This window comes from Carlito syrichta, unplaced genomic scaffold (assembly GCF_000164805.1).
Source record: "Carlito syrichta isolate Samal-C Ts95f unplaced genomic scaffold, Tarsius_syrichta-2.0.1 Scaffold302535, whole genome shotgun sequence".
NCBI lineage: Eukaryota > Metazoa > Chordata > Mammalia > Primates > Tarsiidae > Carlito > Carlito syrichta.
Window position 1 is genome coordinate 385,621 of NW_007246631.1, and position 17,375 is coordinate 402,995.

At 41.7% G+C, this 17,375-nt stretch overlaps 1 protein-coding gene across 7 annotated transcripts in view; it reads right to left on the reverse strand.

Annotated features, from left to right (window-relative positions):
• MYT1L (myelin transcription factor 1 like) overlaps positions 1-17,375 on the reverse strand; it is a 273,561-nt gene that overhangs the window by 88,748 nt on the left and 167,438 nt on the right. For all 7 annotated transcript variants that reach the window (XM_021711724.1, XM_021711729.1, XM_021711728.1 and 4 more), the window contains 3 exons: positions 15,058-15,294; positions 13,229-13,350; positions 12,291-12,359 (listed from right to left, as the gene is read on the reverse strand). In XM_021711724.1, coding sequence (XP_021567399.1) covers positions 12,291-12,359; positions 13,229-13,350; positions 15,058-15,294 — 428 coding nt within the window. The remainder of the gene's footprint in view (positions 1-12,290; positions 12,360-13,228; positions 13,351-15,057; positions 15,295-17,375) is intronic.

Below are 17,375 nucleotides of genomic sequence, written 5' to 3' on the forward strand. Positions count from 1 at the left end.
TTCTTGTCCGCAGCCCTGCTCCTAACCTGCCTGGGTAATGGCTTCTTCTCCAGCCTGCCACTGCCAAGGACTCCCAGCTGGCCTGCCTCCTGCTTCAAACATCCTATGAATGCCTTCTGCAAGGCAGCCTGGGTGACCTAAAAGACACTGTCATACCCGGAACAGCACTCGAGGTCCTGCCAAGACCCACAGCCCCCACGGGATTTGACACCTGCTACTCACCACTCAATTTCACGTTCTAGCGCTTCTCCCAGCCCCTCCTCCACTGACCTCTTGATGCCTGCTAAGCATGCAGGGATTTTGCATCTGCTGTCTCCCTAGAGGTCAGAAACATTGGTGGACAGAGACCTGGCTTGTTCTCTGTGTCTAGACACTTATGCAGAGTCTTCTATTCTTCTATGACCAGGTTCCTATGTGAGAACCACAGCCCAGAAAAACCACCACAGTCACTAGCTTAAAAAAAATTAGATGCCCATAGCAAATATTCACACTTTTTACAAAGTGCTTGTACTTCTACAATCTGCCTATGATCATCTCAGCTCTGGAAGAGACCACCACAGTCCTAGCTGTACAGAGAAGGAAAGAGTCTTTGCAGAGCATACAGGCTTCAAAATGCCTGAATTCCTGATGCTAAAGGACTGTTCTTTTTTATGATGGAACTACAAACACATTTTTCTCCTTGAAATATTATGCAGCCTTTAAAAATAAGATTATATAACAATATGTTAAGCAGGTTTCAAGATTATAGATAAATTGTGATTCATCACAATGCAAGCATACCTGGGAGTGTGGTAAGGTCACAAATATTTCATTTTCTACTTTCTCAATGTTTTGAGCTCATATTAGTTGTATGTCCAAAAATATTATTTAAAAACATTCTAACTTGATTAATAATACTACTTTTTTTTTCTGTCTTAGCTACAATGACATGAGTGCCAGGATTAGGTGATTTTACATATCTTGCATATTTTTTATCCTAGCCCAATGAAAGTATATAATAAACACCATCAGTACTTTGCCACAGGAGGATAAAATGAAGGATGAGCCCTGAGAAAGAGAGCCATCCGCTCACACATCAGTGATGGGACAGACAGGGAGGGGTATTCCCTGGCACAGGCACACGCCTGTGAGCATCAAGGCTAGCCTAGTTTCTCTTGGTTGGCCCGAGATTAAAAATCACCTCAAGCACATCGCCCATTTGTATCCTAAGTTGTAAAATTACGTGATAATGACATCCTCCTAATTCAGACACAAAAATTAATTGGAATGAGGGACTTGCCGAAGTCTCCCTCCGTGTTGCAAGCTTTTCTCTGCAGGTAGGCTAATTAATGGCATAAGCAAGCTTGAAAGGGAAATATTTAAGCTACAAGTGGAAAACAGGCTTCCAATAACTTGAAAGCCCCAATTATTAACAATGTATATGCTAATTACGTCAGGTTTACTTAGACACTGAAAAAGGTGGCCTTAGGACCTCACTTTGATAACACCTGATTAAACAAATTTGATTTTCTGTCCATGCATGAAAGAAATAAAGTTGTGTGACTTTTTAAAATGACATAATTGAGTCTTTGCACGCACTCACAGTGAAGGCTGCCCCAGAGGAGGTCCCCAAAAGTGAGATTTCCTTTTATTGTACCATGAAACATGCACCATCTTCTATTCTGAAAACAGTAACACTGTGAAATTTATGTCACCTTTAGGTGACATAATCTGCCTATAGAATGCTTAAATGAAAAAAGAGAACTGTATATACATATAAAGTTATCAATCTTTTTGTCCACTGCTTAATAGTATAACAAAAATGTCAAAGCCTCAGATGCTTAAGAAAAGATCATTAACTGTTCAGTTGTAGGAATAAAATATCCTTAAATGTTTAATAGAACATGGTAAAAACTAAATAAAGAGCACTATAAATAAAATCTATGGTTTTATTTGGCACTGCCCAATATGCACCTCCACTTGATATGTGGCTATTTAAATTTGAATTCACAAAATGAAATATGTCAAGAATTCAGTTGCTCAGCCACAGGTGCCTCATTTCTAGTCTGTGACTACTGTGTAGGACTGAACAATTTCATTGCCCCAGAAAGTTCTGTGGGATTATTCAAGCACTTATTTCACATAGCCAAACAACATTTTCTTTTTGATTATTAGAAAACCTTTTTTTTTTTTAGTTGGAGTCTCACTCTGTTGTCCAGACTGGAGTGCAGTGGCACACTCATGGCTACTGCAGCCTCAACCTGTTGGGCTCAAGAGCTCCTTCCACCTCAGCCTTTGAAGTAGCTGGAACCATGGGCATGCGTCACCATATCTGGCTAGCTTTTTTGTTTATTATAGATACAAGGTTCTTGCTGAATTGCCTAGCCTGGTCTCGAACCTCTGGGCTCAGGCAATCCTCTTGCTTCCACTTCCCAAAGTGTTGGGATTACAGGCATGAGCCACCACGCCTGGCTAGAAAGTCTCTTTTTAAAACATCAGGTAAGCGTGGAATGTCCAATTTCTTTATATTGTTATAATCACCCTTGGAGGTAGACAAGATGTCTCCATCTCTCACTCATGAATAGAGAAAATGTAATCACTCGTAGAATCCAGAGCTTTTAAAACTGTAATTAAATGGAATTCACTCATGCCAGGGACATACTTCTTTCCGTACAAAAACAACAAAAGAAAAGATGAGACGTGGTTTCTCTGAATTGCCACTCCTGGAAGAGCACCACATCATGTTTAGGAATAAACACAAGGACAGGTTGAAAGTGCAGATGCTGTTTGTGAGTGTCCCTGCCTCCCAGCTCTCCCCTCTTCCTCACCAAATGGACTGTGAGGCCCTGCTAAGTTGTTCTACCCAAGAAAAAGCCCAGAAGAGAACGAGTCTGCCTCCCAAAATGGCCAGGAAAAATGCCTTCCCAAATCCTTGTCAATAACTTCTCAAGGGGAGGATCTACTTTATTTCCAGTGTCACTCAGGCTGCTCCAGGGAACTATGAATTAGTGAAGTGTTTACTAGATTGATACCTGGAACTTACAGTTAAGGGAGATGTAACCTCATCCTAGGGGCCAGCCTTTCTTATCACAGAGGACTTATTTCTCATCCCACTTTCAGCTGGTGTCTGGAATGGACATGGAACCCCGTGAACTCTCAGGGAGCCCATCTTCCAGAGCCACCCCAGAGGCGCCAATAATGAGATGAAATGAGGCCAGAATTCCCAATAATGAGAAGAGGCCAATGTAATTAGATGTGAATATAAAGAGAGCTCAACGTAACATATATCATGAAAGAAAATGTGTCTGGCTTTGAATCCTAACCAAAAAAAAGTGTGTGTGTACAAATTCATGACACTTATTTATCTGTTAGTAAACACATGTATTTGTATACACTTACTTAAAATAACTTTAAAACTTCAGTAATTAACATTGTAAGGGACAGACATTTTTCTTTCTGCTCACTTGCTTCAAGAATGTCATATATGTTTTTTTAAAAAAAGGAATCCAGAGGTTGAAAAAATCAATTTATTCAAAGAGCTATTTTCAAATAGTTTTTTATATGATCTATTATTTTACATTTGACTTGATGACAAATGATTTTTACTTGTTTGAAAGTAAGCAACATCATTCAGTAGTTTCTGATGCCTGCATTAATGTTTCATAATTTTGAAATGAGAAAGTAGAATGCTAAGTATTTCATCTGAAAAATCTTCCTTCAACCTTAATCTAGATGCAAAAGGTTCCCAAGGTTTGTCACAATAAAACAACAACACCACCAATAAAAAACCCACAAAGCCAACTTGAATTAAGAGCTAGAAATTAGCCTCCGGTCCCTGGGAAGAATTCAGGGCTTGCCATCTCTAAGTTCTACCATGCCACAGTCCTTACAAACTGCTTTTTATATTTTTGAGTTGGAGTCTCACTCTGTTGCCCAGGCTGGAGTGCAATGGCACGCTCACTACCACTGCAGCCTTAGCCTGCTGGGCTCAGGCTATCCTTTTCGCCTCAGCCTTCCAAGTGTGAAACCACAGGCATGCACCACCATGCCCAACTGATTTTTTTATTTATTGTAGACACAAGGTCTTGCCATGTTGCTCAAGCTGGCCTTGAACCTCTGAGATCAGGCAACCTGCCTCTTCCTCCCAAATTGCTGGGATTACAGGCGTGAGCCAGGGTGCCCAGTACAAACTGCTTTTTTAATGGGTTAATGTATGAATTGTTAAAGTGGTAAAATAAATTAACTTAATTGAGAAACCAGCAAATATGGCAGATTAAAGATAAAATGTAAATACCAATGGAATCCATCCTCTCTTTAGTAAAGAGTATGCTGATTTTCCTAAAGTGGGGACTTGCTAAGGTAAAATGCCTGACCACAACAACTGATGATGAAGGTTAGGGTCCAGAAAGCTATTAAAGAAAACTTTCATCATTTTGTTAATTGTGGCTTGAGGAATCTTGTCTACATCCATCAAGCATTATTTAGTTTTCATGAAAATGAATGATGAAATATAAGCTAAAAACCTAAACATTTCATTTTTGTGCGGAAGATGAAGACCATATTTCTAACACAGGCCTTGGAAGTCAGTCTAGCAAATCTTTCATGAAGCAAAAGAAAGCTCTTAAGTGCATTCGGCGTGAGTGTACACTGCCCGTGTAAGCTTCCTATTTAAAAACCACCTCGTGAGGTTTCCTGGGGAAGGCATTGTTTGTAACGTTGGCCCAAACTGAACCGTGATGATCACCTCTGTCCTGACCACCAGACCACCAAGTCCAGCATCCTGGAAAAGAGCCTCAGGGTCTCTCTAAGGAAAGGCTAAGCCTCAGCTCCTGTGACTGACCAGAAATCAGGACAGCTCCTTACTTCACTTCCCAAATGGCTCTTAAATACAACCCACTCCTCTACCCTCACTGAACTGCCTAGATCCCCGATCCCTCCAGCCCCTCCCCAGGGTCCCCTGTCAGATGTCCTCCCTCAGGCTCCTCTCTCATTGTCTCCTGGAGAACATCCTGCTTCCAGGCGCCTCTCTTCTGCAGCTGTACTCTCTGGGTTCTGGCCATTCCAAGCCATTGCTTACCGTTCCGCTCCCTGCCACTGGGGAACTGCAGGATGATGTCCACAGTCCTCACCAGTGTGCCACGGATCATGTCCCTCCCGTTTTTTGCAGCTGCGTTCTTTGGCCATGTTTGGTTCTCAGAGCTCTCTGACCTGGGTGTCTGTGCTTACGCTCTCCTGATGTCAATTCTCTTGAAAGGAGGGTCGTCCATTCATTGTCAGCCCACCTTCGCCAGCTTCCTGGATCTAGCTCATGCCTCTCTGATGACCAGGGGCCTTTCACCAGCCCAGTCCCAACAGCGTGCTGGGCCTCCTCTGTGCTGCCATACCACCCCAGAAATCTCTCTCAATATACGAGTGTATATCTGCACATCTTTGGGTCTGCTTTAAATAGCTGCCTGATGATGAAGGTTAGGATCCTGGAGGGCAGAAACTGTATCTTATCTCTGGATAGTGGTTAGATGTTTTTGAAATAAATGGATAAAACTTTGTTCAACTCCTCATTTCCCTGAAGGTGTCCTCTGCTGGGTGAGCTTTTCTCTAGGACGTCAGGGAGCTCAGAGGGTTTCCAGATCAGCCCTTCTTTCCTGTAAGATCCATGGGCTGTGAATACAGAGATGACAAAACACAGGAGGCCCAGGAGCTCCTCCTAACGCGTATTTTAGAAGCAGCCCCTGCACACACCACACCCAGGATCAACAAGTGCAAGCGAAGCAGCAGCAACAAACCTAGGTTCAAGCATGTGCCCGCAGTGCACAGGCACCATGGGGACCTAATGAGACGAGACTGGCGGAAAGCTTCACTTGGGGCTCCAGGAAGCTTCCCGGGCATTCTGGACGTGGAATTCTCCCAGTGCCTTTTTAAATCAGAGGCCTTGAGGTAAAGTCTTCCAAAATGGGAACCTCGAAAGATTTCTGACTGAATTAAAGTTCTTCTCATTTCAGTGACTTCATGAAACATAATGGATGCGGAATTATTTTGTAGATGTTATATTAACTTTCACATTCCCCTCTGTTAAGTTCCTGTTAATATTTGCATAAGGCACACAATGTAGAGACTGCTATGGGATTGATGTACATTGTTATTGTTAATAAAAATAATAATAATATTTATTGAATGTCTGCTATGTGCCTGCTACCAGGACTGTCCCATTTCACAGATAAGGAAACTGAGGCACTGAGGAGATTAACGACACACCATTCTGACTAGAAAGCTCCTGCTTTGTATTTTGTTTTGCCAAAATAATCTATGTGAAACCGTGGGTCTTGGCCATTACCCTCAGATCCTGCCACTTCCATCTCCTTTTTCACCTAAGTCTGACTTTTTACTCAGTAAATTTTTGTATTGTCTCCATCAAAACACTGATAATAGTGAGGCATAAACAAATAAACAAACAAAATAGGTCTAAACTACATTTCAAATATTGCTAGGAAACTTTATGTTTTGTTAAGCACAGAGTCCTTAATACAATTAATTAAAATTAAAGGTTTGGTTGCTGTTGTGTTTTGAGTTGGTTTGTGTGTATTGTTAAAAGGAATTAAGAGCCCAAACACAAACACCTAGACCTCTCACTTAATAATCTGGGTCGTGTACTTATTGCTAGAGGAGAAGATGACGGAAAGAAAGACTCATGGCAGGGATGGATCTGAGTCAACGTACATCCTCAGGACAGCCTCAGCAGGGGAGAAGAAAACAGAAAGAAGGATTCCTGGCAGGGATGGATGGGAGTCAACACACCCTCAGGACAGCATCAGTAGGGGTCAGGGCCAGCCCTTGCATTCCTTTCCACTTGCAGCCCTTCAGCTGAACGCAGGAGTCCTCCAAGCCTGGGCTCATGGCGACATAACTGCACAAGTCAGAAACCAAGGCAAAGACAGGGTTTCCTGGCTTATCCCTGAACAAAAAACTCAGGGAACCAAGACTTGAGCAGCCCAGACTTGGTTTATCTTTGATTTGAATGTTCGTGTGTGTGTGTGTGTGTGTGTGTGTGTGTGTGTGTGTGTGTGTGTGTATGTGTGTGTGTGTGATTGTGTTTGTGTATGCATAATTGGAGTCACCCTCAAACATTATTTTAAAAATTTTCTAAATTATGCTTAACCGTATTTCCTATATTGAACTTATTTTAAATTGGTCCTATTCGTTATGAAAAAGTAAAACTATATCAGGAACGAGCTGCATTTTGTAGGGTATTTTAAAAAAATGCTGTAGTGCAAGCTTTATACATCTTTTACAGATGTTGAAATATAAATGGTACAACTAGTTTCCTGATGGTGCAAGTTCAAAATGTATTTGCTGATTGTGAGGAATGAATGTGTTCAGATTCCACCTGTGATGTGATGCAACACTAGGAGTTTGGCCAGCACTGGGTTGACCCCCATTTAACTCCCTGTGTGGTTTATAAGAAAACCGCTGTCGGGTGTGGTGGTTCATGTCTGCATCCAGCGCTTTGGGATGCAGAGGCAAGAGGATTGCCTGAGTCCAGGGGTTTGAGACCAGCCTGGGCACTTGGGGAGACCTCGTCTCTACAGTAAATAAAAAAAAATTAGCTGGGTGTGGTGGTGTGTGCCTGTAGCTTTGGCTACTTGGAAGGCTGAGGTGGAAGGATCACTTGAGCCCAGCAGATCGAGGCTGTGGTGGCCGTGAGTGTGCCACTGCACTCCAGCCTGGGGACAGAGATTCTTGCACCAAAAAAAAAAAAAAGAAAGAAAACTGCACATGGCCAACCATGGAAAAATAAACTGTGTGTGTGTGTGTGTGTGTGTGTGTGTGTGTGTGTGTGTGCAAGGTACAGTTATAGCCTTAATTTAATGTAAACCTTTAATTCTTGATCACAAAGCAGCATACTTGTCAAGCACCTCACAAGCACAAAATATTTCATTGCAGGAAGGTGCCACCATGGATGTGGGGGAGGCTGTGGAACCAGAGCTGAGGTCTAGGCCGGACTTCCTAGAGTCCCCATGGGTGGTGTGACTGGGAGTGACTGGCACCTGGGAAAACCCTCGTCAATACCGTCTTCTCACCCAGACACATTCCTGTTTGCGCATGTAGTTGGTCACATGCCCCAAGGAGCTTGGGTAAGCTGAGTCAGCCTCTGAGTAAAACACTGTTTCTAACCAAAACGAGGCTGTCTATGGAAGGAAACCATCTTTGAAGTGAAAGATCATGCATAAGCTCCCCCTCCTCATACAGCAGCCGGAATCTCACAACCACTTTCTGTTGTCAAGGAGCTGGGTTTACACAGAGGTCACTCATTCTCCTGCTAAAGAAATATGTCTGTCTGTTAAAGAAACCAGACCCGAGTTAAGGGTAGTTGTAATTCACAAAGTTTTGTGGATTTACTATTGTAAACTGTGAAAGCAAAAGATTATAGAAATGAGGATTATTTCTAAGAACTCGGTGAGCAGTCAGAGTGGATGAACCTCCCGCACCCTGACAATGAAAGCTGTGGGCTGAGCCAAGCGCTATTAGATTCTGGTAAATAATCGTGCCGTGTCTGCATTACATTCATAGCTGGAAAAATAAGCCCTGGGACATTTTAGAAATCAGTAGCCTTGAACAAAAAGTGACATGTAGACCTATGCTCAACATTTTATTGCTTTATGTTTCTTAAAAATAAATGTAATTAAGTTAAAAAGGATTTGTTATGGGTGGCTAAAATTACCATATGCTTGAGATAAAAATACCCAGGATACCTGTCTAGAGAATACAGAATACATGAGAACATTCTACAGGGCAGGGGACCACAAAGTAAAATTTCCTCCCTCCATGTTGGTTCAGTCAAAGTTCAAACATCAGGAAGTACAGACTAACCAGTGGTCTACATTCCTCTTCCTGCAAGGAACTATACTGCGATAGGGACTTGCAGTGTTACAAGGTAAAGGTATGTATAATAAAAAGAATCTAAATTTGGCCAACCAAAGTATACATGGAAGTCAATTTGTTGGCCTATTTTAAGCGCTAATTGCCTCTGATTGAAATCAGTTTTGATTTGGCTTAAATTTGCTACTGGGACGGCTAAAACACCTACATCATGCCTGCGTCTGTAACTGAACACACATCTGGAAGTAGGAAAAAGATGGTTGGGAGAATATGGCTTCTTAAAAAAAAAAGGTTGACTACGATGTGTAATAATTTGTAAGTTCTTTCCTGTTACTTCTTTCAGGGAATCTTAGCAAATAAAATGTTAAGAGAAGAAACTTCCCTTTAGAATCAGAGCTCATGTCAGGCAGAGTTCTCACCAAAAAAACCACTTCAGTTTGCACATATTAATTTGTTTTTGCCTTTTGGTCTATAGCCTCAACGAATGTCACAGCCAAGGAATCCTCACCCTGTGAGTTTTTTTCTGGAAGATGTACACAGTGTAATGGGAAACGCTACTTCAAGGCATCGACTCAAAAGGGTCTGCAAGGTGCAGGGGTACAGGAACTTTCTGAACTGTGGATACCCTCTTCTGTCTGCCTCCTGGAATTGTCCCTCTTTTCCCTTGGGGTTCCCACCTCACTTCTGAGCCACTGACCTATGTTTTCTATAACAAATGGACTAGGGACCACAGAAAACAATAGTTCCAGAGTTTGAGTAAGATTCACATACACATTAAATTTTAATACATTTTTACTTTACATATTGCACATAATTAGACACAAAATTACTTATTTCTTTTTAGTAATAGCCTATGTTTGTTGCTCCCGATGAGAATCCAGCAGGTTTAAACTCAGGAAGTTTAAGTGCTTTGAGGATTCAAGATGCAGAATCTATCTGGCACAATTTGACTTGTCCATGATTAATGGTCAACTATCACACTTCAGTGTTGGAAATGACAAGAAGAAGATTTCCAGAAAATTCCATTCGTTAGTTGATGTATAATAGAAACACATTTTTTTGAGGTAATTGGGTCCCACTTTCTAATATGTCTTTATGAATGAGTGGAAAGAATTGCATCGTACAATGAATAGTGTGACTTCATGTTCTCAATCAAGAAAGATGCTGTTGTTGTGGGAACTGACCATAACTTTTAAGATATATAAATAATATTCTGTTATAAAAGGCACGTGCATGACTTATTCTAAAGAAAGCTGTTGTAAGTTGTAAAGGAATCGGTTAACGCTCTGCCTGGGCAAGCCACCCCAGGACCTTTCTGACTCAGATAAAACAAGTGATAGATGGAGGGCATCACAAATTAAAGGGAAAATTAAAAAAATCATAATTTGTGGCTCCTTCAGTTTAGAAAGGCATATCATCAAGTAAAAATTGGTCATTTAAACATTAGTGTGTTTTAACAACAGATGTTTCATTGAAATCCGTAGTTTTGAAGACCATTAATAGAAATGGACCATTTCAGAAAATAAGTCAAGTTTAGATTTTCCAGAAAGGTCCAATCAAAATAAGACTTACTTTTTGCAAAGATAAGTTTAAAAACACGTGTGACTTTTGGATCGGCCCAAATGAGGAAAACGGCATCCGTCTTCTGGAAGATTCAATCTCGTCTCCAGCACCAGGCGGGCAGGAGAGAGCTGAGTCGTTCCACCCTGCCCAGAAAGAAGAGAAGAGCTAACCGCTTCCATCTGGAGATGCTGACGGTGAGGACCGTCACGCCATCTTGCAAGATGATGTAAGAGAAGAAGAAAGTGCTGACACTGGAGAAGCTGCAAATGTACTTGGGAATTTCAGATCAACATAAACTTCCAAGGCCAAGGTTAAGGGATGTACGCCATCGACAACTAAACCCACCAGTCTTTGAGGGTTCTGAGACACTAACAAGATAGAAGCGATACTAAGATACAACTTGTGCAAAGGCGATTTTCTTGTTTATGGCTGGCATCATGGAACTGGAGATGTGCCAAACTTTTGCAAAGTGTCCCTCATCAAGAAATTCAAAGGAATGGAGCCACGCTCTGATGTACTGGCCAAGTTCCAAGTGCAGTTAATCATGTTTTGACCATGAGGGAAAAGTGGTTTCAAGCCATAAAAAAGATGCCTGGACAAATTGGGTTGAGTTGTTCCTGCTAATGCTGTCCATTTTGAGATTCTAAAGCTACTTTGTCCGTTAGGCACTGCTTTGGACGACGCTACAGACTTTAAAGGTGTTATGTAAGAGGAAGCCCTCCAGGTGTTTACATTCCATGAAGAAAACTCCAAGAGTCTTGTGGCGAAAGAGCTAGTTCAGGAAGTCACTGAACATGAGCAGGTGATCTATGGCACTAGGGCCTTGGACAGAGATCCTGTAAGAAATGACATGGGCGTGAAAGAAAATCCTATACTTCGTGATAGTCCTGGTCTTTTGTCCTGGGACTGGGGTGCCTAGGTTGGGGAGGGATGGTTGAGAAAGGAATCCAATGTGCGTTTTGGAAACAGCATTTTCTTTTCATGGATAGCAGGGTCTTTTCCAAACAAAATGGAAGCCGAGCAATTTGAGATAATAATACAATCTGTCAGATAATTCAAAACAATTACTTTGGAAACTCTTTGTTGTCATCATGCTGTGGGGTCTTCAGGTTGTGCCTTTTTCCCTGTATGTCTGATCTCCCTGGAGTGCTGAAGGTTTAATATTCTTTCTATAACTTGTGCCAACTTCTTTTTAAACCTATCTGGGCCTGAATATAGAGATGTATACGTAAAGGAGAAACATCTTAGCTTGGTGGTGTAGATGTAGGTGGTTCATAATTTTGCCAGATTTATGCTTAAAATGTATAGGCATATAGGAGAGGAGGGAAAGCTTTTAAATGATGTGTGTCCAGCTGAATGCCATCACTATTCAGATGCCTGACTGTGAGCTACCATTGTCCTACAGAATATGAACAAGAGAGACCACAGTGTATTTCAGAAGTTGGCTATTATCATGGTAGATTTTATCATTAGTGCTATTTAGGTACCCATATTTTAAATAATTGTGTTAATTTGCTTAAAAATCAATTTCGAGTCTTTAAATTACAATCATTTCCTAAAAGTTTGAGTAACTGTAAAATTTCCCTTCCATATGCATACCTTTCTGAAGATAATATACTTATACCTTAGGAAATTCAAGATAAAAAGGACACAATATAAAAACACTAGAGATAAATATAAGGGAAAAAGGAAGAATGGGTGGTCTGGAAAAGTGACGAAGAGCTCGAGGACCTGATCACATGTGCTAAATCTAGACACTGACGTGCACAGGTCATTTTTTAAAAAGACATTTTTCTTTTCAAATGACACATCATTTTTTGTGAACTACTGAGTGAATAGATTTTTAAAAGATAATTATTTGCATTAAATCTTACTTGAGTTCTTGGGAACTGGTGGCCAGCATACTTCGAATGCTTTTGTCCGCCAGTGGGCAGCCAGACAGACTGTAAGACAGGCCGGGACAGTCAGGTCAGTCAACTGCTAAGCATGTAACGCCCGAACAAACACAACATACAAACTGAAATTAAAGAGTTTAATGCAGAAAAGCAATGGGTAAGTGCTGTATATTGAATTTTTTGTATAATTAGCTCTGAATAAGTTCAAATGTAAATTTAAGAAAACATTTCTGTTAATAAGCATTTTTAATAAGAATTTTTTGATCTTTGGTTAAATGCTTAAGAAGAATTTTGCAAATTTAGGTAGTTTATTTGAAAATGAAAGACATTATACAACACATAAACTAGCATGCTTTTGAAGGTCAACATATAGCACTTAAAGGGTTGACACAGAATTCAACATTTGTACTTTGACAGCATTGTTGAGGTAAGCTGAAAACAATAAATTGAAAAGACAGAATCCACCATGAAAAAAATGAAGTCACACCTTCTATGTGAGGCGTAATTACCAGTCACATGACCACTCCCATCACACCCTGGAGTTGGACATCTGCCACCAAACAAAAACAAAAACAGCCAAAATAGTAAGTATGTTAAAAAAAAAAAAAAACTTTAAAAAAAGTTTCATTGTTTCCAGTTTAGCTGCAATGTCTGCAAGGGGATTTAAGCACCCTGAAGAAAAGCTGCAAAATGCACAGGATTACATGAAAATGACGCCCCCATACAATAGAGCATCATTAAGAACAAGCAAGTACACAGTTCGCTTCTCACTCTACCCAACCGGCAGTTGGAAACATTTATATGCTGCGAATGTCGCATGCTCAAACGGCAAGGCAGATACAGATCCGGTTTTTAAAAATAAGCCAAAGAATGGGAAAACTAAGAAGTGTTGTAATTTCACCTCACGTCATGCTTACGTTATTAAATCCTTTTTGCTCTCCTTGCATTGAGGGTACTTGGGTTTGGGACTTGGGATGGTCACCTCCCCAGGATACCTTCTTTCTTCCAGAGCCTCCTGGAATGGATCCAAGTCTTCTGGCTGCAGGCAAAACACAGCTTCAGAGCCACACGGATAACAGGGAACACCACACACAGACAGGAGGAGGTGGCTCATGGCTCTCGGGTTGCCGCTACATTTTGCGCCTTTTCCTACTGTACATTTAAAGTTGTTATAAATCTTTGTCTTGATCCAGCCTCTCCTAATAACACAAACTGAACTCTTTGTCAATTGCTCTAAATTACAGTGATTGTCAGCTGTCAGTAGTCAGGGCACTTAGTCAGTATTCATTGACTGCGGCCATGCTCATAGCAGGGGCACATATAGTCTGATGGCCAGAGACTACTTTTAATGTGGTCTTCCTTGTTCAGCATTCAGTAAATACCTGTTGGTGTGTATGCTGCGGTCCTAGGCAGTGTTTCATCCAACTCTGCCAAGACTCAACACTGTACCTAAACATATTTTAGAGGTGAGGTTTTACCCTCCATTGGTAAGTATTTCACAAGTATGTGCTTTTAAGACTCAAGGCAATGGAACACCAGTTTTGATGAATGCAGTTTAAATTATTCTTATGCAGCATTTCTTTTCTTGGTTGCGTCCAATTGCAGTAACCGAGACATTCCTATAGATGGCAATGTTCAGCAAATGTGTTTCCTAAGTTTCTGATACTTGGGAAGGTTTTACTTCCCCAACAGTCTATAGGATAAAAACACTTGTGTCGTTTTATGAGGACTTAATCTTAATTAAAATAGATTCAGAGATTCAACTATCATGCCTTATTTGGTAGTAATGATTCAACACTTCAGGAGAGAAAAAAATACATAGAAATTTACTTATCACACAGATTTGATTCTTTTTTTTTTTTTTTTACAAAGCCTGGAGACGGAAAGCACTTTGAAGAAAAAGGAGAATAGAGGCTTATAACCAGGTGCCCTCTCTGCCTGTTTCTACATGGGGCTAATGTTTCTTTTTACACTTTCTTATCAAATACTATTGATTTGATAGTGATCTCTTTATTGTACTTATTTTTTTCATTTTGCAGTGAATAAAGGACATGTCATAATTTTCAGAATTGAACATTTTAAAGTCAGTACACAAAGAAAACATTTTTCTTCATTTATTTTCAAAACCTAAGGGATATTATATCTATTTCAATAACCTGAATTTGCAAATTGTGACTATGTCAAAAATAGGTTCTTGATATAGATGTTGTAAGTTATATTGTCATAAACAAAGATTTAGGCGATTGCACTAAAATAATTTCTACAAAGCTTGAGTAAATTCTTCTGAATATTCTAAGTTTCTCAGAAAAGAGACGCTGTCCTTAGCCTTAAGAAGCTAATTAATTAATAGCACCTAGGTAACCGTTTAAGCATCTAAGACTCTCATTATAAGTCTCTACCTGCAAGGAAAACCCGGTATTGTGTCAACAGCTGACCCGGAAAAAATGAACTGGTATGCTGTTTATACATTTTCTTAGAGAAATAATTTGCAACAAAACATATTTGTCAGGAAATAAAATTTATCATTTAAAAGAACTGGTTGTTTGATTCACTCAAATCAGTGTTAGTCATCAATTTCTTCCGGGTCAACAAGAACTGCCTTCTAAGTCACCCTCAGCTGAAGGTCATATGTAAAGAGAAAACATGTTTTCTCTTAAGATACGTGCAAATGGCCTTTTCTTTCAGCTGAGGCCCAATTTTAAAGTCTCGCAGTCAACACAGGCAGGTTTCCATGAAAAGGACATACAGTAATCTCTTTGGACTCGTCCTCGTCTACCCTCCGGGGCTTCATTTTGGTGTAGTCTACGGGCAAGTCCCAGCAGTCCCCCTCGCCCAGCTGGAAACACCGGTTGTTCATCACAGCCTGCTGCTGGGGGGACATGGGCTCCAGGGGGGTCAGAATGGGGCAGCAGCTGTCTCGTGGCCTCTGCTTGTTCATGCTGAGGTCCAGGGTCCCGTTCTCATCCACTTCCATGTCAGGGTTCTGTTGGCAGAAAGACATGGTGACTCGGCTTGGCTTGACATCTTGTAACACTCTACCAGACTGCCATCTTGCCTTTAGCCACTACAGCACGCAAACACAGAATTCCTCACTGCTGTCTCATTTACCTTAGCTCCCAAAGCGAACTGAGGCAGCCTGTTGCTAGCTTTTTGCTATCTCATGCTCAGCTGCTAACTTGGTTGGAGGGTCCGTCCGTCTGTCCATTCATTCATCTCTCCATCCATCCATCCATTTCTCTATTTATCTATCATCTGTTCTCTCTCTTCTCTTTCCTTTTTTCCCCTTATTACATCTCTACTTTTGGAAATAAGCTTGACCAGGACAAAATTTATGAAGTGCATAATTTCAATCTCATTCCAGTTCAAATGCCTAAGAGATTAAAAATATGTGTGTATATATATGTGTTTGCATACATGTATATGTATGTAGTCCACATACACATATATGTCAGCTTAAAAATTCATTCTTTTTAGTTACATTGACGCTAACAGTTCAAAAATTAAAGAGGAGGTAAACAAAAAATTAGAAAGATGAAGAAAGGAGAGAGAAGGGACTAAAATTTACTTTCTGATGGAAACTCTTTTGAGGAAGATAATCTTTTAAGAGAGGAGATGTACAATCACAGTTCGTTCAAGAGACATCTACTACAGTGATTACAGAATGATCTACTCTAAGTTTCAGTAAACCCACTATTTAGTCAACGAGATAAAAAAAAAAAATAGCCAAATAGGTACAGGGTAAGAGTCTTAAAATATGATGCCTTGAAACACATCAAGAATTCTTCAGAGCTTGCCTCTCAGAGGAGTGTGAGGAGGGACATGTGGACAGAAAGTACAGGGAAAAAAATCAGAATACCTCCAACAATCCTGCATGTTTTCCCCCAAAGAGTATACTCTCTTCAGCAAAAATTCGAGTTCAGACCTGGTGTGAAAGCTGCTGCCTTCTCAAAGGTCCAGCAGCTCTTTCCACCCGATGTAATAGCAGAAGGAAGACGCTAGAATGAGAACCCCATCTTGGGAGGTGTTGCCTTGATCAATTATACAGTATTATTCTGCCTGAACTCTCTTTGCAGGAGTGCACTCCTGAGTTGAAGCTCTAATACTAATTTAGGCTTCATAATGTTGAATTTATTCTATCACTTTTATTTAAGAAAGTAAAAAAATGCAAGGGGTTTCTTTTTTTCTTCTTTTTTTTTTTTTTTTGCCTTTTTCTTGCCTCAGACTCTCTTCCACACCAGCCTCGCATTTTGGCAGCGCTGACCACCATGAAAACTGCATGCCCCTGAGGCTTCTCCAGTAGCTCCGAATAAAAATATCAATAGGAAAAAAAGCACGGGCAGAACGTAAGATCACCGACCCTCCTCCTTTCACATGAATTACAGTGATTTGTAACAACGACTGTCAGTGTGGTGAGCTCACGGCGCCCGGCGGGGCCGCGCCAGGGCGAGGGGCCCCTTGCTCCTCCGGAGGGGAGGTGAACAGCGGGGCGCTCAGGACCCCCTCTGAGCACACGATGGACGGCTCCCCGCACCGCCAGCTTCCCTCCGGCCACCTGGTGGCCTCGGCGAGGCAGCGCTCTCCCAGCTCGAGCAGCTGTCGCGGCCCGCGCTCCTGCAAGGGGTCCATTGACAGGAACACACACAACGGAGCCCGGCAGGTCGAGGCACTCCAGCCGGGGCGAGGCTCCGACTCAAAAAAAATAATAAAAAAAAAAGAAAAACACAAACGCTAGAAACGCTCCGCAAACACCTCACGCCCTGCAGCATCTACGAAACATTTAAACCGACGAGCGGGCTACGCCTCCGTTACTGATCGCGGGCGAGGAAGGCAGCCTCGCCTTCCCTGGTTTCCCCGGCGCCGGGCCCCGCGCCGGGAGGGTGGGCCAGGGGACCGCCCTGCCTTTCATCCCACCACGGCGGGCGGGACCTTCCGGGTCTGAACGTCAGGGCCCGCGGCTCCTTGGTCTCGCGTCTCTGGGCGGTCTCTTCGGACCGCACGGAGGCCCCGCGGGCTTCGTGTGCGGTGGCGCGACCCTCGGTCCCCGCGCACCGGCGAAGCTAAACG